Source organism: Euleptes europaea, chromosome 18 (genome assembly GCF_029931775.1).
Source record: "Euleptes europaea isolate rEulEur1 chromosome 18, rEulEur1.hap1, whole genome shotgun sequence".
NCBI classification, from domain to species: domain Eukaryota; kingdom Metazoa; phylum Chordata; class Lepidosauria; order Squamata; family Sphaerodactylidae; genus Euleptes; species Euleptes europaea.
In genome coordinates this window covers 42,554,405-42,577,456 of record NC_079329.1, presented here as the reverse complement: position 1 = coordinate 42,577,456, position 23,052 = coordinate 42,554,405, and the positions used below count along the sequence as shown (strand labels likewise).

General features: G+C 44.0%; 1 protein-coding gene across 2 annotated transcripts in view; it reads right to left on the bottom strand.

Annotated features, from left to right (window-relative positions):
- The window catches only part of RMND5A (required for meiotic nuclear division 5 homolog A), a 62,032-nt gene that overhangs the window by 28,363 nt on the left and 10,617 nt on the right, over positions 1-23,052 (bottom strand). For both annotated transcript variants that reach the window (XM_056863782.1, XM_056863781.1), the window contains exons 3-5: positions 17,667-17,801; positions 17,429-17,529; positions 12,445-12,611 (exon numbers count right to left, since the gene is read on the bottom strand). In XM_056863782.1, coding sequence (XP_056719760.1) covers positions 12,445-12,611; positions 17,429-17,529; positions 17,667-17,801 — 403 coding nt within the window. The remainder of the gene's footprint in view (positions 1-12,444; positions 12,612-17,428; positions 17,530-17,666; positions 17,802-23,052) is intronic.

Below are 23,052 nucleotides of genomic sequence, written 5' to 3'. Positions count from 1 at the left end.
GTGCCTTGCCTACTACCATATCTAGATGAGCCCGTTCTCTCCTTCAAGGGAACAACTGTGGCAAAATAGGCATTGAGCCTTTCTGCTTTCTGTCAGTTTCTCCATTTTCTCCCAACAGTGGCCCTATTGCTTCTTTTACCTTTGTGTTTGCACCTCACATATCGGAAGAAGCTTTTCTTGCTGTAGCTAGCCTCCCTGGCCAACCTCAGCTCGCCCTGAGCTTTGGCCTCTCTGATGGCTGACCTGTGTGTGTGTGTGTTAAGTGCCGTCAAGTCGCTTCTGACTCATGGCGACCCTATGAATGAAAGTCCTCCAAAATGTCCTATCTTTGACAGCCTTGCTCAGATCTTGCAAACTGAAGGCTGTGGCTTCCTTTATTGAGTCAATCCATCTCTTGTTGGGTCTTCCTCTTTTCCTGCTGCCCTCAACTTTTGCTATCATGACGGTCTTTTCCAGTGACTCTTGTCGTCTCATGACGTGGCCAAAATACGACAACCTCAGTTTAGTCATTTTAGCTTCTAGGGTCAGTTCAGGCTTGATTTGATCTATAACCCACTGATTTGTTTTTTTGGCAGTCCATGGAATCCGTAACACTCTCCTCCAACACCACATTTCAAAAGAATCTATTTTCTTCCTATCAGCTTTCTTCACTGTCCAGCTTTCACACCCATACATAGTAATAGGGAATATGATGGCATGAATTAATCTAGTCTTGGTGGCCAGAGTCACATCCTTACACTTCAAAATCTTTTCTAGCTCCTTCATGGCTGTCCTTCCCAGTCTCAATCTCCTTCTAATTTCTTGGCTGCAGTCTCCCTTTTGATTGATGGTGGAGCCAAGGAATAGAAAGTCTTGAACAATTTCAATTTCCTCATTGTCAACCTTAAAGTTGTGTAATTCTCCTGTAGTCATTACTTTTGTTTTCTTGATGTTCAGCTGTAGTCCTGCTTTGGCACTTTCTCTTTTAACTTTCAGCAATAGTTGTTTCAAATCTTCACTATTTTCTGCCAATAATGTAGTGTCATCAGCATATCTCAAATTATTAATGTTCCTCCCTCCAATTTTCACTCCACCTTCATCTAAATCTAATCCAGCTTTCCTAATTATATGTTCTGCATATAGATTGAAGAGATAGGGAGATAAAATACATCCTTGTCTGACACCTTTGCCAATTGGAAACCATTCCGTTTCTCCATATTCTGTTCTAACTGAGGCCTCTTGTCCAGAGTACAGGTTGCACATCAAAACGATCAGATGTAGTGGCACACCCATTTCCTTTAAAACCAGCCATAGCTTTTCATGATCCACACAGTCAAAAGCTTTGCTGTAATCTATGAAATACAAGCTGATTTTCTTCTGAAATTCTCTCATACGCTCCAGTAACCAGCGTATATTTGCAATATGATCTCTAGTCCCTCTTCCTTTTCTGAAACCAGCTTGAACATCAGGCATTTCTTGTTCCACATATGGTAACAGCCTTTGCTGTAAGATTTTGAGCATCACTTTACTTGCATGAGAAATTAATGCAATGGTCCGATAGTTGTTGCAATCTTTGATGTCTCCTTTCTTGGGAATTGGAATGTAAATGGATTGTTTCCAGTCTGTGGGCCATTGTTTTGTTTTCCATATCTGTTGGCATATTCTTGTCAAGATTTTGATGGACTCCGTTTCTGTGGCTTGGAATAGCTCTATTGATATCCCATCTGCTCCTGGTGATTTGTTTCTCCCGATTGCTCTCAATGCAGCTTTCACTTCACTTTCTAAAACTGTAGGTTCTTCTTCAAAAGATTCTTCTTGGAAAGAATCTTTTATCCTTTCATCTCTTCTGTATAGTTCTTCAGTGTATTGTTCCCACCTTTTCTTTATTTTGTCCTGTTCAGTTAATGTATTTCCATGCTGATCTTTCAGCATGCCTAACCGTGCTTTAAATTTCCCTTTGATTTCTTGGATCTTGTGGAATAGATCTCTTGTTCTTCCTTTTTTGTTGTTCTCTATTTCTTTACACTGGTTATTATAATAGGTCTCTTTGTCTCTACGTGCTAGTCGCTGGAACGTTGCACTTAGACTTTTGATTCTATTTCTGTCACCTTCTACTTTTGCTTCTCGTCTATCTCTGGCAATTTTAAGAGTTTCCTCAGACATCCATCGAGGTTTTTTTTCTCTTTTGGCTACAGGAATAGTCTTTGCACATTCTTCCTTGATAATATCTCTATTTCTTCAGGTTTACATTCACTTGAACTTAGTAATGCAAATCTGTTCCTTACATGGTCTTTAAACTCTTCCGGAATATTGCTTAGATTGTATTTTGGTGCTATGAATGTTTTGGTGTTTTTCTTAAGCTTTATCTTTATTTTCGATATTAGCAATTCATGATCTGTACCGCAGTCGGCTCCTGGTCATGTTTTGGCCGAGAGAATAGAGCTTCTCCATCTTCTGCTTCCAATTATATAATCTATTTGATTTCTATACTGGCCGTCTGGTGATGTCCATGTATACAATCGTCTATTTGGTTGCCTGAAACATGTGTTTGCAATGAACAGATAGTTGTCTTCACAGAATTCTACGAGGCGTTCTCCTGCTTCATTCCGTGCTCCTAGCCCAAATCTGCCAACAACATTTGATTCTGCTTTGTTTCCTACTTTTGCGTTCCAATCACCTATGATTATCAGCATATCTTGTTTAGGTGTGTGATCAATTTCTTCCTGAACACTGGCATAAAAACTTTCAATTTCTTCCTCATCAGCATCTGTAGTTGGGGCATAAACTTGAAGGATGCTTATGTTGATAGGCTTTCCCTGAAGTCTGATTGATATTATTCGGTCAGACTTTGCATTATAGCTCCTGACTGCCTTTGCTACATCTTGCCTCACTATTAAAGCAACTCCGTTTCTTCTCTTTTTGTCATTCCCTGAATAAAACACTTTGTAATTTTCTGATTGAAAATGTCCTAATCCAGTCCACTTTAATTCACTTATTCCCAGGACTGAAATGTCCATACGTTCCATTTCTTGTTTAACAATTTCAAGCTTACCCTGATTCATGCTTCTCACATTCCATGTTCCTATTTTATGCGTCGAACAGCTTCGGACTTTCCTTTTGCATCTATTCATGTCAACCACTGAACGTCCTTTCGGCTTTAGTCCAATCGCATCATTAAGAACAGCACTACTCGTACTTGTCCTCTGCTCTACCCCAGTAGCAGATTGAGTGCCATCCGACCTGGGGGTCCCATCTTCCAGCACTATATCTTTTTTCATTTTGGTTTGTCTCATCATAGGGTTTTCAAGGTAAAGGTTGGTCAGAAGTGGTTTACCAGTGCCTTCTTCTGCGCAGTACTAACCAGAGTTAGCCGTAGTGGCACTGCCGTTGTCTACGAAAGATCTTCCGCCAGTGTCACCTTCCACTACTGCTGCTGCCCAGTAGCTAACCTTCAGGGATTCCTCTACCCCCATCCCCATTGGAACTGCCTGTTCTCTTCTGCGGATGTGGCCATTGATCCCTTAAGGGGGTGGATGCATCTTCGTCTGGTGTCTCAGCTGTGACCATTCCGTCTTGAGTGACTCTGCTAGGAGTTTAGTCTCTTGATAAAGTCTAGACCCCTTACGGTATTGCTCTCAGCTTCCCTGACACTCACAAACCCCCTCACCACGTTAAGGTGTGCATCCAGATGGCTGACCTAGCAACCTGCAGATAGTCTTCCTTAGAGATATGTCCTTCCCTCCATTTGTTGAACATTTCCTTTTTCTTCCTTAGCTCATCCTGTTCATCCACATTGGCTTCTTCAAACCCCTGCTATGCTTCCATCTTGTTGGAACAGTGATGGCTTGAGCTCACAAGATGTCAGGCCTAGCCTGGGCAATGTGCAGAGAATGCCAGGCATGGTCTGACAAAGGATGTTGTGCTTTCTCCAGGTGCTGCCCAAGGTCAGTTCTAACAACTCTACCAACTGCCAACTATGTGTTTTGACTCTGGACTCTGTGGGAAACTTGCCTCAATGGGAGGGGGGTTACCGTGGCGACCTGAGTTGTTCTATGCTCTTTCATATATATACCCTGCATCATGCTTACAGTTCTCATTAGTGCCAACTTGACTCTTAGCTGCTGTAAACCTGTGGATTTTCCAATAAATCCACTCTCTTTCGGACTACTTGTCTACGGATGTTGTTTATGGGATTGTCATGGGACAAGTGCTCACACAAGAGCTCTTCTTTTAAGAGAGTCCACCCTTCATTAGCTCCTTTCTCTTCCAGAATTCCTGGCCATAGACTCTCATCATGCCTCTGAGTTTATTAAAGTCTGCCCTACTAAAATCTAACATACACACCTGGCTATGAACTTCCTTGGTCCTCCACTGCAAAAGAAATTCTAGGAGGGCATGACCATTTCCCCCTAGGGTCCCCCCCCCACCTACCAATTCTTGCCTGCTACTTAATATTGAGTAAGGCCAAGCCCTTCGTAGCTTCCTTCACCATTTGAAAAGGGAAGTTGTTGATCAGGCAGGTCATGAAGTTGTGAGACTATGGATGCTTAGCAGAGTTGGTCTCCCATAAACATCAGGGAAGCTGAAGTCATCCATAACTACAAGGTCATGTTGCCTGGATACTCTGTCAAGCTGCTCAAGGAGGGCAACATCCATCTCAACCTGGTCGGGCAGTCTGTAGCAGATTCCAACCACAATACTATTTGTCCTTCTTTTACTTATCTTCACCCAGATACTTTCCACTGGGCCGTCACCCACCCCCTCCAGTATTTCCTGACAAGCAAATCCTCTCCTCGAGTACAGTGAGCCACTCTGCCTCCTTAGCAACCCTTGCAGTTTCCCTTGAATAACTCATATCCATCCACTACTACATTCCAGTCATGGAATCATCCCACCAAGTCTCTATAATGCCCATTAAATCATCTCTCTCTGTCTGCATTAGAAATTCAGGAGCTTCTTTCTTATTGCCGAAGCTTTTTGCATTGGTACAGAGACACCTGAAGCCCCATACCTTTGTCACCATTTGACCCGGCCCTCCTAGGTGGGCCTCTGCTATTTGCTCTCCTTCAATGAAATCCCCACATTAGTCATCATCTTCCCTTTGTGGGGTCAGTTTTAAGCCTTCCTGGTGAACCTCTACAGGTTTCTACCAAAAACATTATTCCCTGACCTTGACAGGTGAAAGTCCATTGCATGCTAGTAGGCCATCCTGGTAGGCCAGAAAACCTAGCCCTTGGTCCCAGAATCCAAATAGCGTCTGCCAACACCACCAATGCAGCCAGTGGTTCATCCCCATTATCATCTGTTCCTGTCATGTCCCTCTTCCTCTGGCAGGAAGGATCAAAGAGAACACCTGTGCCCCTGTTCCCTCCCGAGAGCTTCATAGTCTGTCTTCTCCACACTCTAGAATACAGTCTCTATTTGTAATGGTATTCACAGCTGTGTCGTTTGTTCCCACATGGACCATCACAAATGGGTAATGATCTGTAGGTTTGATTAGTTTAATCTTTACCTCTGGATAACTTCAGAACCTTCATGATACACGGCTGGTGTGGCTAGGTACTGCGTGATCAGGATGCAGTCTGTACAATCTCTACTTGCCTTGGTAGACCATGGCTACAAGAGGGTAGGAGAGAACATATACAAGAGGGTAGGAGAGAACATATACAGCTGGCACCCCAGCCACGTTTGTAGGTTAGTGTTTCCCATGAGCAGACTATTTGCACCTGGTCTGGGCATTTGGTGTGTGCATGGTGGTAAAGAACATAAGAAAGGACATGCTGGTAATGAACATAAGAAAGGCCAAGGCCCATCAAGTCCAGCAGTCTGTTCACACAGTGGCCAACCAAGTGCCTCTAGGAAGCCCACAAACAAGACAACTGCAGCAGCACCATCCTGCCAGTGTTCCGCAGCACCTAATAGGCATGCTCCTCTGATCCTGGAGAGAATAGGTATGCATCATGACTAGTATCCATTTTTACTAGTAGCCCTGAATAGCCTTCTCCTCCACAAACATGTCCACTCCCTTCTTAAAGTAGGCAGCCATCACCACATCCTGGGGCAGGGAGTTCCACTACTGAACTTCCTGACTTCAGGGAGATCCCATCTTTGGGACACTGGATGAAGGCCAGTTCATTGACCCCTTTAAAATAAGCTCCAATATCTTCCTTGGGACAAGTCACAGTTCACCAAATCACTGGAAGTTATCATCCCCTATGACATGAATGAGTGATGATACATCTCTCTTACAGGCAGCAAGTTAGGCCTTTCAATGTACATGCTGATGCGCCACCTGCTTGTTCATGTAGTACATGGTGATTGTGTAGCTGGTAGTAACCTGTTCTAGGCCCTGCAGCATGGGGAGGAAAGCACAAAGCAACTTGTGCACCACCAGAAGCTCTAGAGGGCTGCTGTGGCGCTCCTAGTGGAATGACTGTTTTTAATAACTGAATTTATATTGCAGTGGACACCCCGACCCGAGAGGGCAACGCCTGCCATTAGTTAGGTGCAGACCGGACAGTGGGCAAATCAAGCCTTGGTTCAAGTTCCTATAGCAAGACCAGTATGGTGAACCATGGTACCAGTGATGACAACAAGAAAAATTCGTTCTTTGAATCCAGTGTGGGCTGAAAAAACTGTAGAAAGTACATTTATAACACTCTCACATGAAGCCTGGCATAGTGTGCCATTAAGATGGTGGATGCCATGAGACCTAAAAGTCTCCAGATATGGATGAATGTTAAATCCAAGTCCATGAGAACAGCACATTACCTTGCCAGTGCACAAGTCTAGCATTGCTCCATTCAACTGGGGGGGGGGGCGGAGGGGTTGGTTGCAACTTCTTTCCATTGACACAAAGGCCCAGATAGGTTTAAGATACAGAGAGCTGTTCTCATGACAAAAAAAAGAGAGAGAGGAATGGGAAGATGCAGGCAAAAGCCAGCTGACAAATATTAAGATGGCAGTCCTTCAATCCCAAATGTGTGCTGTGACCACAGCCAGGCATTTAGTGAAAACCCTCAGAGCAGTGGAGATTCCAAAGGGCAACACTTTGTACTGGTAGTGGGCATCATCCACAGCAAACTTGAGAAACAGACGATGTTGAGGACAGATGGAGAAGTGACAATAGGTGTCCCTGAGGCAGACGGAAACAAACCATGATTTTCTCACCAAAGTCCTCCCCTTCAAATGGTAAGTCTTCTATATGGGTCCAAACCATAGGCAGTAAGGATGTAGACCTAGGCCATGCGTGCCTACAGATGGCTATTGTGGTGGCCACAGTTTTGGCTACATAACCAACCCCGTAACTGCTCACACGCAGGGACTTGTCTACAGCCATCTGTTTTACAGCATCAGGGAGATGGTCCAAGGCAGGGGAGATTTGTCTCCATAAAACATGCTGGTAGTGGGCCATTTCCAATACATTCCACCCACCTTTCTGCCATCCTTGTCAACAGGAGCAGTGAGGAATCTGCTTGCCTTGCAGAGAACCACAGAGTTGGAAGGGGACATACAGGCCATCTAGTCCAACCCCCTGTTTAATGCAGGATTGGCCCTAGAGCATCCCTGACAAGTGTTTGTCCAGCTGCTGCTTGAAGACTGCCAGTGAGGGGGAGGCTCACCACCTCTTTAGGCAGCTGATTCTACTGTTGAACAACTCTCACTATAAAAAAAATTCCCTAATGTCCAGCCAGTACCTTTCTGCCTGCAATTTATACCATTGTGAGTCCTATGATCCTCTGCTGCCAACAATAGCAGCTCCCTGCCCTCCTCTAAGTAGTGACATTTTTGACGGAGTTCAGTTGTCTCTGGCTGTCTCAGTTAAGAGACTGAGGTGATTCTGTATCCACTTTGTTGTTTGTTGATTGAGAAGCAAGCTTTTTTGCAGCTGCAAAAAGGGCATTCTACCAACTCCACTTAGCTTGGAAGATGGCCCCCTTCCTTAACTTGGCTGACGTGACTATGTGGATCCATGCTAAGGTTACCTCAAGACTAGACTATTTTAATGCACTCTACACGGGTATGCCCTTGAAGAAAAACCTCAGAAATACCAGCTGGTACAGTATGCAGCAGCCTTGCTACTTACTAGTTAATATGCAGAGAGAAAAATCGGACGTTTTATTTGATTCAGTCTGATGCCTCTGGTTCTTCTTGATGTTTAGCCAAAGATGTTGAAGAATAGTGATAAGACATGGCTTGCCAATCAGCCGCTGTTAAAGGCACCACTGGATCTGAGGATGTGAGACCCAGACTCAGAGCTAAGAGACAGTGGTCAAGTCAAAATGGAAGTCAATAGCGGTTGAGTCAACAGCAGCTGAATTGGAGAACAAACCAATAAAGATGGTACAGGGGGAAATGGTTCATTAGGAAGGGACACCACCTGAAACAGAGCAGGAGTTAGAGGAATCAATGTTCTAGATACCTCTTGATGGCAAGGGGAAGTTTGTCCCAATGACAAGGTATGGGAAGTGGGGCCGAAGGGCATGAGGGATGATGAGGAGATAGTGGTCTTCCAACTGACTAACACCACAGCCGCTGGGATCAGATGCCGTTCTCTCTGGTGAGGATGTGAGGATTTACACTGGGAGGACACAGAATCATAGAGCTGGTAGGGACCACCAGGGTCATCTAGTCCAACCTCCTCAACAATGCAGGAAATTCACAACTACATTCCCCCCTCACACCCCCAGTGACCCCTACTCCATGCCAAGAAGATGGCCAAGATGCCCTCTCCCTCATCATCTGCTTAAGGTCATAGAATCAGCATTGCTGACAGATGGCCATCTAGCCTCTTCTTAAAAACCTCCAGGGAAGGAGAGCTTAACACCTCATGAGGAAGCCTGTTCCACTGAGGAACCGCTCTAACTTAGAAATTTTTTCCTAATGTCTAGAGGGAAACTCTTTTGATTTAATTTTAACCCATTAGTTCTGGTCCGACCTTCTGAGGCAACAGAAAACAACTTGGCACCATCCTCTATATGACAGCCCTTCAAGTACTTGAACATGGTTATCATATCCCCTCTCAGTCTTCTCCTCTTCAGGCTAAATATACCCAGCTCCTTCAACCTTTCCTCATAAGACTTGGTCTCTAGAGCCCTCACCATCTTCGTTGCCCTTCTCTGGACACGTTCCAGCTTGTCTATATCTTTCTTAAATTGCAGTGCACAAAACTGAACACAGTACTCTAGGTGAGGTCTAACCAGAGCAGAGTAAAACGATACTATCACTTCACGAGATCTGGACACTATCCTTCTGTTGATACAGCCCAAGATCGCATTTGCCTTTTTAGCTACAGCATCACACTCATGTTCAGTGTTTGGTCTACTAAGACCCCAAGATCCATTTCACACACACTACTGCTTAGACAAGTCTCCCCCATCCTATAATTACGCATTTGATTTTTCCTACCTAAATACAGAACTTTACATTTGTCTTTGTTGAAGTGCATTTTGTTAGTTCTAGCCCACTTCTCCAGCCTGTCAAGATCATCCTGTATCCTGGCTCTGTCTTCTACCATATTTGCTACCCCTACCAATTTAGTATAGTCTGCAAATTTAATAAGCATCCCTTCTATTCCTTCATCCAAATCATTTATAAAGATGTTGAACAACACAGGGCCCAGGACTGATCCCTGAGGCACTCCACTAGTCACTTATATCCAAGTGGACGAGGAACCATTAACTCTTTGGGTGCAAGCTGTCAACCAGTTACAGATCCACCTAATAGTAATAGGATCTAAACCACATTTTCCCAACCTGTCAACAAGAATACTAAGTGGAACCTTATCCAAAGCCTTACTGAAGTCAAGATAAACTATGTCTACAGCATTCCCCTGATCCAGCAAGGTAATAACTTTCCCAAAAAAGGAGATAAGATTAGTCTGACATGACTTGTTCTTGAGAAACCCGTGCTGGCTCCATCCTTTCTAAATGCTCAAGGACTGACTGTTTGATGATTTGTTCAAAAAAGGTTCGCAGTATAGACGTCAAGCTGACAGGTCGGTAGTTACCTGGATCTTCTTTTTTCCCCTTCTTGAAGATGGGGACAACATTTGCCCGCCTCCAGTCTTCTGGCACCTCACCTGGACAGAGGCTCAGAAATTACATCTGCAAATTCTTTGAGTACCCTTGGATGCAATTCATCTGGCCCTGACAACTTTGTTTCATTTAAAGAAACTAGGTATTTGTGCACTCCCCCAATGCCAATCCTAGGCTGCAAATCCCTTCCCTCATTCATGTGTTCTGTTTATGCCATGTTGAGCACAGCTTGCCTTGCAAAAAAAGACTGAGGAAAAGTAGGAATTGAGGAGTTCTGCCCTCTCTTCATCTCCTGTTACAATTTCACTTTCCAGTCCCCACAATGGGCTTACCTTGTCCTTGTTTTTATTCTTACTCTGTACATAGGAAAAGAACCCTTTTTGTTGCATTTAGCATCTCTCGCTAGCCTAAGCTCATACTGAGCTTTAGCTGTCCTTAACACTCTCCCAACAAGCACTAGTTATTTGTTTATATTCCTCTTTGGTTATAAGGCCCTCCTTCTTCTTCCTAAATGAGTCTTTTTTATTTCTCAAATCTTTAAAAAGTGTTTATGGAGCCACCCTGGGTTCTTAAGGCTCCTCCCATTTTCCTTCTCATAGGAATGGTCTGTGATTGTGCCTTCAGTGTTTCATTTTTAAGAAACTCCCACCCTTCTTGAACTCCCTTCTCCTTAAGTATTTCTGACCATACATTTAAGTTTGTTAAAATTTGCTCTCCTAAACTCCAATCTATATGTCTGACTACGTACAGTTTTTCCTTTCCCCAAGACTGTAAATTCCAAGATTATATGGTCACTACTACCCAGGGTGCCTACTACTTTAACCTCAACTAGTTCTTCCCTGTTGGTGAGAATCAAGTCTAAGATTGCAGATCCCCTTGTTTCCTTGTCCACTTTCTGGAATATGACGTTGTCAGCAAGACAAGTCAGGAATTAATTGGATCTTGCATTTTTAGCCAAGTTGGACTTCCAACAGATATCTGGGTAATTAGAATATTCCATGACCACTGTGTCCCGGCTCTTTAGAGAACTTTGTAATATGGTCTAGGAGTGTTTCATCCAAGTCCTCTGCCTGGTTTGGTGGTCAATAGCAGACCCACACCACAATATCACAATTATTTCTTACTCCTTTTATTTTTATCCGTAGACTCAGACTCTGAACTACTATGCTCAGATTCATGTACTTCTTCACAAGTGTACACATCTTTGACATACAATGCTACTCCTCCCCCCTTCCTTATCTGTCTATCCCTTCTAAACAAGTTGTACCCCTCAAGCTTAACATTCCAATCATCAGTGATATCCCACCAAGTTTTAGTAATGCATCTAGGATTAGTTTGGATTCAACAGCTAAAGGAGCTGAAGTTGGGAACGTAGATGGGATGGTATACCTAGCAACCTGGACAGACAGATCAGGCCACAAGCCCGTGATTGTGATTTTGTGGTACTTCAACTACTTCTTCTTTGGGGTCAGTGACTGAGACAGTTCTTTCTGTTTTGACAGTTTGGGGGCTAATCTTTGCATGTTATCCTTATGGGAGGGTTTCAAGCCTGATTAATTAGTTCCAACCTTAGAAAAGATAGAGACTCCAATTACAGAAGGGGTAGCCAATGATGCTGAGGCATCTTCCATACTCTCCAAGGCCATAAGAGCCCTCTCCTGAAGACTGGCATGTAAATTGGGGGGGAGGGGTTCCTCAATTGTTCTGTAAATTTCTAGCAGTGGATGCACAGATCCAGTTTGTGTCGTTCACCCAGGCAAAATAAACAGCATTTGTGATAGAGTGATCATGCAAGGTTAACCCCCCACTCCTGAAGATGGCCTTCAACAGCACAGCACCTCCCTCCTCTCAAAACCTAAAGAACTATATACAGGCTACCTATCTTTTTTCTTCTTTTTTTTTGCTATCAAGTAGCAGTCAACTTATAGCAACCCTGCAGGGGGGTATTCAAGACAAGAGACATTCAGAGGTGGTTTGCCATTGCCGCATCGCACCCCTGGACTTCCTTGGAGGTCTCCCATCCAAATACTGACCAGGACCAGCCCTGCTTAGCTTCCGAGATCTGAAGAGGCTAGCCTGGGCTATCCAGGTCAGGGCTGGCTACCTATCTACTACAAATTAAAACTATATACAAGAAACATCTAGTAGTAAGTACACAAAGAAGAGAATAATAGTTGTCTGATAAAGTACTCAGATGTAGCCACTGTGGCAGATACGACAGTACTGAGCAGAAAGGTGCAGCTCCACAGATTTAGGGATACCCTGGCAAAGCTGCGTTTATCAGGGGAGGAGATTTCATGACTAAATGCTCACTCTAAAAGTTTTCAAATTGATCCTCTCAGCAGGCAAAAACCCAGCAGTGTGATGCACAGAGACTATGAAAAAGTAACTTACAAATCCAAACTCTATCACGTTTAATGTTGCTTACCTTTCTGATGGTTTAGGGCAAATGGCTGAAAATTTTTAGCATACTGCAGTGCTTCCCTCTGGTTTGCAGTTCCATCCATTAATAAACTAATAAAATATAGCCTGTGCAGTTTAAATTCTAAAGAGCTATTCTGTGCCATCAGCATTTCTCTGTTTGAAACAGCCCACCTAGGAGACATTGGAACAAAAGTAAATTTGGTTCACCATAATAGGAGTAGCAGTTTATAATTTCAACATTTACCTCAAGTTTTTATGGAGGAATAACCAATTTTCTATGCTTACCTACGAACCTTAACATAAAGCCAATAGAGCCATCCTAGAGGTACAACAAAATCAACTCCAGTTCAGTCAATCATTACTTTTGGAACTGTGCCAGCAGAACTTCCAGATCAATATTCACTATTTCACTCTGAAACCAGTGTTGAAATCTGAAGACTGTTTCACCGGAACTGTGGTGTAACAGAAGCGGGGGGGGGGGGGAGGGAGGAGAACTAACTCTATGACAGCAGCTGACAGTTATCTACAGCCCAGCCAGAGCTCCAGGGAAACCCCTTTGATTCAACCTCTCTCACCCTAAAACAAGCTTATGAACAGCCACTCCCCTGCACACCTCTAGCCACCAGCTGACCAGGCAGGAAAATTTCTGTAAACTGGAAGAAAAGGTGGGCTTGGGGGGGGGGGGCTGATGATGCATCAAAATTACTTCAAATGGGCTAAGTAGCTTTTGTAAACTTATTTCATATTTGTTGTGTTACATGATGGATTACTGGACGATACAAATAAAATGTATTATTATTATTAGTAGTAGCAGTAGTAACCTGCAATTAAACAATTGAAATCTTCCAGCGTAAATTAAGTCATGCTGTTTATTCCACATTCTACAATGTGTTCCAATAAACAGGGCACAGGAAACTAGTATTTTAAAAATGCCAGGGTGTTATTAAGCCTAACAACTTGCTCTGCAATCCTGAACACAAACACTGAAAGTAAGCAATGCTCATTTCAATGGAAGATACATATGCTCAGGTAATACCTTTCAGCAATATCTAGGGCTACACATACATGTGCTTAGAAAGGTACCGATCAATGATGAAATTCACACACTAACAATTCCTACTTGCTCTTTTTCTTAACACTTAAGACCCAACAAAAGATTTCCAAGAATGAATTTCCATAATATCTTGATTTCAATGTTATCATAAAAATGCAAACAATGTAAATAATTTATTGGTTGAATGGAATAGTCATGTGACTGATTTGAGTTCTCCACTTCCTTTCTTCATCACTGCATATCTATTCGTTAGCCTGGAAATGGGCGACCCATTCCTGAAGGGGTGGTGGTGGATGCGCAGGGGCCAAAAGTAAAATTTAAAATGGGGGAAATACTCCCATAGAAAACACCGAGGCTACGCCACCAAAAAAGGTGGCATGGCAATGTTGCAACTGGAGGGGGCATTCTTGGGGCGAAAGGGGTTAGGATGCTGCCTAAAGGCAGCTCCGCTCCCCAGAATGCCTCGGGAGCGCCTCCCAAGACGCCGGTGCAGGGACTTGCACTGCTGGAACACTTGCAAGGAGACAGCGCCAGGCAGCAGAGCCCCACACAGTGGTGTGGTGTCCTGGGGCCGGCGTGGAAGTCCCCCATGCCATCGTAAGCATCCATTATCCCAGGATAAATGGGCACTTATGCCGGCACGAGGTCACGCCGGTTCCTATGCCGATTCCCCCTCTTCAGGATTGTGCTCTAAGACAAAGATAATACCAAGAAAATGAAAATTTTTTTGTTTAACTGAAAAAAAACAAATGAAAAAAAGAGATAGACAGCATTGGTTTAAAACCAGAAACAGGATGTAACCTGGTGAGGGAATTCCATGGATAAGTTCACATAAGAGAATCTGAGCATCGGATCTCCACACGTTCTCTTACCTAACACTCAATTCCTGATTGGCATACTGGACCGCCCAGCTCTAGCACCATTCTAGCACATTCACCAACAACATGATGGAACGCTAACCCTAAAACAGCCTAATCTCTGAACGGCCTGTGCCAATTCAAAACAAGGTTATAAAGGTGGTCTAAAAAGGTGCCCAGGGCAAGCCTCAGCTGAGCTAGAACCTAGTCAGGGCTCTGGGATTCAACTAGCTTAGCAATTCCTCCTTGGGGTATTTATATTGCAATGTTCTCTAAATCAAACTATGGTTTGCTTAAAAGCAGATGCACAGATCTAATGTAATCAAACTATCAAAGCAGTTAAATTCAAGGGAGACCAGGAATTTGTCATTCAGTCTACAGTATAACTGAACAGCTACTGGACACTTAACACATTTGTTATTATACTCAAACATCCAAGCAAAAATGCTGAGACACTACAAAATAAAACCATCTCCAAAACAACTGGAATTAGTGCTGTGTAAAATGAGTTCCATTTGAATTCTTGAATAATTTAACTGAACGAGCTAAAAGTTGCAAGAGAATGAGCTTTAGTTTAGTGGAAATGATACAACTGGGCCAGCTCACTCTGAGGCTTACAGGTACGCCGACCGGCTACAGCATCATGGCTTCTACTAGCAGTTACAGAAGAGTCAAAGGAAATGCGAGTTAACGCCACCCTCAAAAATGTCCTGGAAAGTGATTTTCAAGGACACACATCGCTGTTCCTCATAGGTTGGGTTACTGACAGGAAAACTGCCAAACCTCTAAAAGTTGTTAATCAAGTGAGACACTAAAATGAAGGTCAGGAGCAGTTTTACCAAACATATAGTGGCAATGGAACTTTACTTTTGCTGGATGAATTGCTGTAAGGGACCAAGCAACAAAAGAACTCAAATTGACGGCAAAAATATGGCTTCAGCTTGCTGTCCGTTCCAGCCGCTTCATGCCCTATTGCATCTTTGATAGCCAAAGTACTTCCTTTAGTTTGTGGAATGACCAAATCAGACTGATATTTACGAAGTTATGACTAAAAAAATACAACTGATCACCTTGAACAACTACAAGATGAAAAGCACATTTTACATACAACATGTAGATACTGATGTGACTCTTCCAGAGCTGTTGGCAGAGGCCTTGTCAGCCACACCAAAGCGGTATCATGTTCCAAAAGATCACCATCTATGGTGATCATCTAAGTATGTTGTTTGGGGCGGGGGGAAGAGATGCATTTAATGGACAATGGAAGGAGAATAATTATATGACCCAGAAAATATGCGTCATTACTCGAGATATCGTCTTGGATCCCACGATGCACAACTGAAAACCAAATCGGACTGAGCACAATTCCACTTGCACAAGATCTTGCACAGCACCTTCCACATTCTTCCAGACATTGCAGTGTTCAGAAAATGAATGCATGAGATCTTGTGCCATCAGAAAAACACACGGAAATACAGTCAGTTTGACTTAGCACAAGTGGCAACTGCTGTCTTTCTCAAAGGCACTTCTAATCCAAATGGAGACCATGATCTGAAAACTCAAGTGAGCCAACCTGTTGCTACCCAGCCCTCTCTAAAAAGTGTGGGAAATAATGTGTACCCTACAATGCTTCCTGAACTCCTACAAGATTTCTACTCCTGAAAATTCAGGCAACCAGAAATGGTGGCCAAATTCTTACAAGAAATGAGCATGCAAGAGTTTAGGAACTGGTGTGCATAAAGAAACTGTGGGTGGGGCACAAGAAGACTTCACTCTCTCTCTCTCTCTCTCTCTCTCTCTCTCTCTCTCTCTCTCTCTTCAGGGGGTCCCTATCCATTGCTATCTGCTACCTGAGGCCATTGCCAGTACAGCTCGCCCTGTGGAGGACATCATGTGTGTTTCAGCTACCTCAAAGCCATTGATCAGCACATGGGAAATGCTGGCTTGGGTGATCTTCCTTGCATTAACCGGTGGTGGTAGCAGCTTTCTTTCCATAGCCATGCAAAGACATCACGCTGGAAGGTATTTTTAAGCAGCCTCGCCTGGTTAATGGTACTGGACATGGTGGGTGTTTCCAGATGTTAAAGAGGTCATCTGTATGGTTCCCCACCCCAAAACAAAAATGCAGCACAGCAAGATGCACATGTTTAAAAAACACTGTTGGGAAGGCAGTGCTGGCCGTGACTCAAAGCCATCAAGAAAGCCAACACTGTTGCCCAGCTATTTCCTCACACTTTAGATCCAGGTGACTAATGTGTAAGCCTTACACCATCACATAATTAACTGTGTGCAACCTATATTTCTGTTTGTATAATTGCTATTTATAGTGTACTTGCTTTAAGGTGCGTGACTGTCTCCTATTTACAGTCATAACTTTGTAAGCATCAATCCAATTTGAATATTCGACACATTAAATTATAGTCTGATCTCATCAGCTCTCGGAAGCTAAGCAGGGTCGGGCCTGGTTAGTAGTTGGATGGGAGATTACCAAGGCATACCAGGGTCCCTACTCAGAGGCAGGCAATGGCAGACCACCTCTGCCCATCTCTTGCCATGAAAGCCCCACCAGGGGTCACCATAAGTCAGCTGTGACTTGACAGCCCTTTCCACCATATCAAACATGCAATAAGCTTGAAACAGCTGACTGGGGTATTTAAAACAATACTGCAGCCTGAAGCAATATTTTTGCCATAATAAATAATCAATCTCTTATATGTTTTCATGGGACGGTTCAAAGATGCCACAACAATGTTATTCAACACAGGCTCGAACCAGAGTTCTGCCTCTTTTAAAGTTTGTTAACTCACAACTTAGTCATCCAGCAAGCTGACTTCACTATTTAGGTACTTTGTTGGACTCAGACCATTTTGGAATAACAATGGATGCTCCAAAAGAGCTCTCAATCCCACCCACCCCGTCTCCATACAATTCTAGCCCCGTTCAAGCTTTGGCATCTCAATGCAATTGGAACAGGACGCAAAGTCAATACTTATTCACTTGCAAGTCCCAACTTGAGAATTTTTAAAAAGGAAATACTCCCAATATTCTTTAAGGTTTCCCAAAAGTGGGTAACTCACTCTAGTGCTGGTCGCAAAACTTTAACTTTAAGTGCTTCCAATATTCGGTTAAGCTCCACGAATGGTTCTTTTTGACTCTGATCTATTGAAAGCCCAGACTCCTGAAACACAAAGCCACATTCACACAGCCATTAATTATTTTTATTGATGGACAAAAATACTTTAGCATCAGTATCTAGGATATTGGAAGAAATGTTTATTTTGCTTTCCAGGAATGAGGAATTTGGGCTGTGATTACCTGACAAAGCTCTTCAGCCACATCCAGCATCCCTTGTCGGAAAAAGTGTTCAACCATCACCTCATTCAGAATTCGCTGGCTGTCGGCCTGCCAGCACCCGTCAATCCCCACGCTGCTGATGTCAGAGTCAAAGTTCTGTAAAGCACAAACCCAACAGTTCAGGCTGGGGGAGAAACAAGCCCTGCTGCATTCTGCCTGGCCAGGCAGACGCTCAGCTTCTCCAGCCCCTGATCCCCTCCCCCACCACCTGGTATGTTTTTTTTTATGCTGGTCTTGGACTGTATTAAACTTTTTACTTACTTACTCCCCCACCACCAGCTTCTTCAGTATAAAACAGCCCCCCCCCACCCCCGCAGCAAGAAGAGACCACTGGGCGTGTGCTTTTGGCAGCCAGTTATCTGAACAAACGTTTTAGAATTTAAATACAGGAAAGGCTACCTGCTATGGGAAGCTCTGAGAGTTCCACAGCATTCTTCCCTCAGATATTTAAACCTTAGTCATCTATTTAATTGCCTACACAAGTCTCTTACCAGCCACTCCTGCGGACAGTGTTCATGAATCTAAGACTGGCAACCTAGGAAGAAAAACTGTTGCACTGAACCAGGGCAGCTGAACCAGTGCTCTTCTTCCAGGCCAAACACACCATCTACGGGGCTACGAATTAATGCCCAACTTTTTGCCTATTTACTGAGCTCACCTCACAGGCCAGGAAAGGTCACATGATCCCACCATGTGACAGCTGCACTGATCACAAAAAGCTGGGGGCCTGCAAAGATCTCTGGGTACCCTCCCTCAAATTCCCCCCTCTGAAATACTCTATGCTTAGGTGGGGGGAGGGGAGCTGAATAGCCTGATTTCTCCTCCCTCCTTGCCATTTTTTCCCATTTAACTGACCCTCAATGACTCTTAACAGTCTGTCCATTCTGGAGCCCATTTTATCCACAGTGAATTGTTTGCAAGATTTCTCCCCTCTTTCCTGTCAATTGACAAGAGTACTGCTGTTCAGCATATTCCAAAAGACTCTCAGCCTAAAGAGAACTTTTAAACAAGGAGAAGGACGACAGAATGCCAGCAGACAACCCACTTGACAACAGGCTGTATAATAAGCACCTTGTGCCTGTCAGCGGTGGAGATGCAAGAACTGCTGGTTAAGATCACACGGACTCCACAATTCTGTGAAGAGCATCATTTGATAGTGGTCACAGAAGTCAGCAGTCTGAAACTCCCAACTTTCATTCCTTTAAATAGCAGGGTTCTAGACCTTATGGCTCTGAAAATGGGTGCAAAGTAAACCGGCAATGCTAGGACATGTCACATGCTACATAGCAGAGAGCAGAGCCAAATTTCCAGTGTTCAGTGGGAACCTGTACAGCGATGGGGCGATGGCAGAGCTATGAACCTTCACTGGAAGGTCCTCTACCATGAGCCTGCAGGATGGCCTTACGGAAAACCAACCATTTTAGCTCCAGCCCACATTCAGTGTACAGGAATGAGGAGACTAATCTGCCATTATAGAGCAGTGAAGACTGACAAGGTCATGGATGTGAACCCCTCTGCTGGGTGCTGCATCCCAATCAGCAGTGTGTGCTGCCAGGCAGAAAGTGATGTGCCATTGCTGTGCCACAGCCCAACAGTACCACCCCCTCCTCCTCCTCAGGAGACACCAAAAGTGGAGGTAGAGGGAGATATCTGGAGCTACAAGACAGATCCAAAGGGGCAGGGAGCCCCCATGGAAACTAGACAGTACAGGCTCCAATACAAGGCCTTAGACAGTGAGGGAACTGTCCAGCAGGCTGGTGGAGGTGTGGCCCAGGAAGGCAACTGCTGGATTGGCTGAGAGACCTGGCAGGTCAAGGATGATATAATGTCCGCAAACATTCAGCATCTTTTAGGGATCAATAATGTTCAGGAAGGCTACCAGCACATGCCCAGGGCTGGGGTGTAGCCCCAGCAGGTGCTACCTACAGCCTCATAGAAGCACTCTAAAGGCTTTGGGAAAGTGCTATATAAATGCTAAGTACAATATTCATATCATTAATATTATGTTATTATCCACTAATCCCAAAATATGGTACATTTTATATATTTCATACTTAATTGTATTGTATACTCTGTAGGGGTCCTGGTTTGTTCATCAGGGATTTGTGTGATCTGTTTTCGATCGTGAGAATCTGTATGAGCTGCCTTTTGTACTATGCCTATTAAAGGTAATTGAATTGAATTATTATCCACTGCCTTGCACAGCTTCCTCCCATTGTTGCATCGTAATCTCCTCTCCTAGGTTTTCCAACCATTTCACCACACACAGATTAACCTGTTCCATTTCTGTGTCAATAAATGATCCTTAAGTTGCATTATCAAATTTTCAAAATCAGTTAAGTCTCTTACCCCTTCATTCGAGAGTTAGCAATCTTTCTTTAGTCTTGAGCTTAATTTATGTTATTGCCATTGCAAGTTTTCCCCCTCTTCCTTGATCTCTTGCCATGTTTTGTAGTGTTTGTTTCTGTATTTTCATATTGAAATTATTATAAAATTTAAAACAGCAGTACACACTCATCAGGTAGCTGCCACAACCTGCCACTCTGAGGTAGTCTGACAAGCCCACTTCTGCCTCCCGCAATCGCACACATGCACACCTCATTCAGCTAAACACACAGTCTGGCTCACTCAAAAGCTGATCTACATATAACCCAACGCTTTTATGCCCAGGTGATCTGGGAATGACACATGCTCTGCTGAACAACAAACACTAACTTTATTTGGGGGAAAGAGTGTAAGAAGGGAAGATAGATGCAATTACTTGTGGGAGAGAAATAAATAAAACAGGAAAGGACTGCATACACACAAGAAAATGCAAAACAGATAAAACACAGAAAGCCAACATGACCTGACTAAACTGGTTCCCTGGCTTGCAGAGCCCAAACCCCGCAAAGGAATCCTCCCGCCTTGCCTGCTCCTAGGAAAGGCAGTAGGAACTTTCCCTTCAGGATGAAATCAATTTTTCTATAATCACACCCACTTGAATGGATAGAGGTGGACCCTGGCCCCACTCAGGCTGATGCTCAGTGGATCAGTCTTTCCTTTTAGAATCATAGAGTCAGAAGGGACCACCAGGGTCATCTAGTCCAACCCCCTGCACAACGCAGGAAATTCTCAACAACCTACCCCCCTCACACCCCCAGTGACCCCTACTTCATCCCCAGAAGATGGCCAAGATGCCCTCCCTCTCATCATCTGCCTAAGGTCACAGAATCAGCATTGATTACAGGTGGCCATCAAGCCTCTTCTTAAAAACCTCCAGGGAAGGAGAGCTCACCACCTCCCAAGGAAGCCTGTTCCACTGAGGAACCGCTCTGTTAGAAAATTCTTCCTGATGTCTAGACGGAAACTCTTTTGATTTAATTTTAACCCGTTGGTTCTGGTCTGACCTTCTGGGGCAACAGAAAACAACTCGGCACCATATGACAGCCTTTCAAGTACTTGAAGATGGTTATCATATCCCCTCTCAGTCTTCCCCTCTTTAGCTCTTCAGGCTAAACACACCCAGCTCCTTCAACCTTTCCTCATAGGACTTGGTCTCCAGACCCCTCACCATCTTTGTTGCCCTCCTCTGGACACGTTTCAGCTTGTCTATATCCTTCTTAAATTGCAGTGCCCAAAACTGAACATGACTTTTTCTTGAGAAACCAATGCTGGCTCTTAGTAATCAGATCCAACCTTTCTAAACACTCAAGGACTGACTGCTTGATGATTTGTTCAAAAACTTTCCCCAGTATAGACGTCAAGTTGATGTGTCTTTAGTTACCCAGATCCTCCTTTTCCCCCTTCTTGAAGATGGGGACAACATTTGCCTGCCTCCAATCTTCTGGCACCTCACCTGTTCTCCAAGAATTCTCAAAAATAATGGACGGAGGCTCAGAAACTACATCTGCAAGTTCTTTAAGTACACTTCGATGCAATTCATCTGGCCCTGAGGACTTTGTTTCATTTAAAGAAACTAGTTTTTTAAAATGTGCTCTCCTAAAGTCCAACGTGTATGTCTGACTAAGTACAGTTTTTCCTTTCCCCAAGGCTGTAAATTCCAAGATTACATGGTCACTACTACCCAGGGTGCCTACTACTTTAACCTCATCAACCAATTCTTCCCTGTTGGTGAGAATCAAGACTAAGACAGCAGATCCCCTTGTTTCCCTGTCCACTTTCTGGAATATGAAGTTGTCAGCAAGACAAGTCAGAAATTTATTGGATTTTGCATTTTTAGCAGCGTTGGACTTCCAACTCTTCAAGTACTTGAAGATGGGTATCATACAACTTCTCTTTTGCAAGAGAAGCCCTATCCCTCCTGCAGGGGCTTTGCAATTAGCATCACACAATCATAGAGTTGGAAGGGACCACCAGGATCATCTAGTCCAACCCCGTGCACAATGCAGGAAATCCATAACTACCTTCCCCCACACCCCCCAGTGACCTCCATGCCCAGAAGATGGCCCCCCAAAAACAAAAAAACCCTCCAGGATTCCTAGCTAATCCAGCCTGGAGGAAAATAACTTCCTGATCCCAAAGTGGCAACTGGCATTTCCCTGGGCATATAAGAAAGGGCCACAAGAGCCAAACACTGATGCAACCCTTCCTGCCCTCCCTGTTATGATCTGCCTAAGTTCACAGAACCAGCATTGCTGACAGATGGCCACCTAGCCTAGGCTTAAAAACCTCCAAAGAAGGAGAGCCCACCACCTCTCGAGGAAGCCTGTTCCACTGACAAACCACTCTGTCAGAAAGTTCTTCCTAATTTTTAGCCCAAAACTCTTTTGATTTAATTTCAACCCGTTGGTTCTAGTCCGCCTTTCTAGGGTAACAGAAAACAACTCTGCACCATCCTCCATATGACAGCCCTTTAAGTACTTGAAGATGGGTATCATATCACTTCTCAATTGTCTCCTCTACAGGCTACATATACCGAGCTCCTTCAACCTTTCCTCATAGGACTCAAGACCCCTCACCATCTTCATTGCCCCCTCTGGTCACATTCCAGCTTCTCTATACCCTTCTTAAATTGTGGTGCCTCAAACTGAGCACAATACTCTAGGTAAGGTCTAACCAAAGCAAAGCAATACCATCACTTCGCATGATCTTTCCAAAGAAAGGAGATAAAATTGGTCTGACATGACTTGTTCTTGAGAAACCCGTGCTGGCTCTTAGTGATTAGATCCATCCTTTCTAAATGCTCATGGACTGACTGTCTGATTATTTCTTCTAAAACTTTTCCAGGTATAGATATCAAGTCGACTTGTCGGCAGTTACCCGGATCCTTCTTTCCCCCCTTCTTGAAGATGGGGACATTTGTCCGCCTCCAATCTTCTGGCACCTCACCTGTTCTCCAAGAATT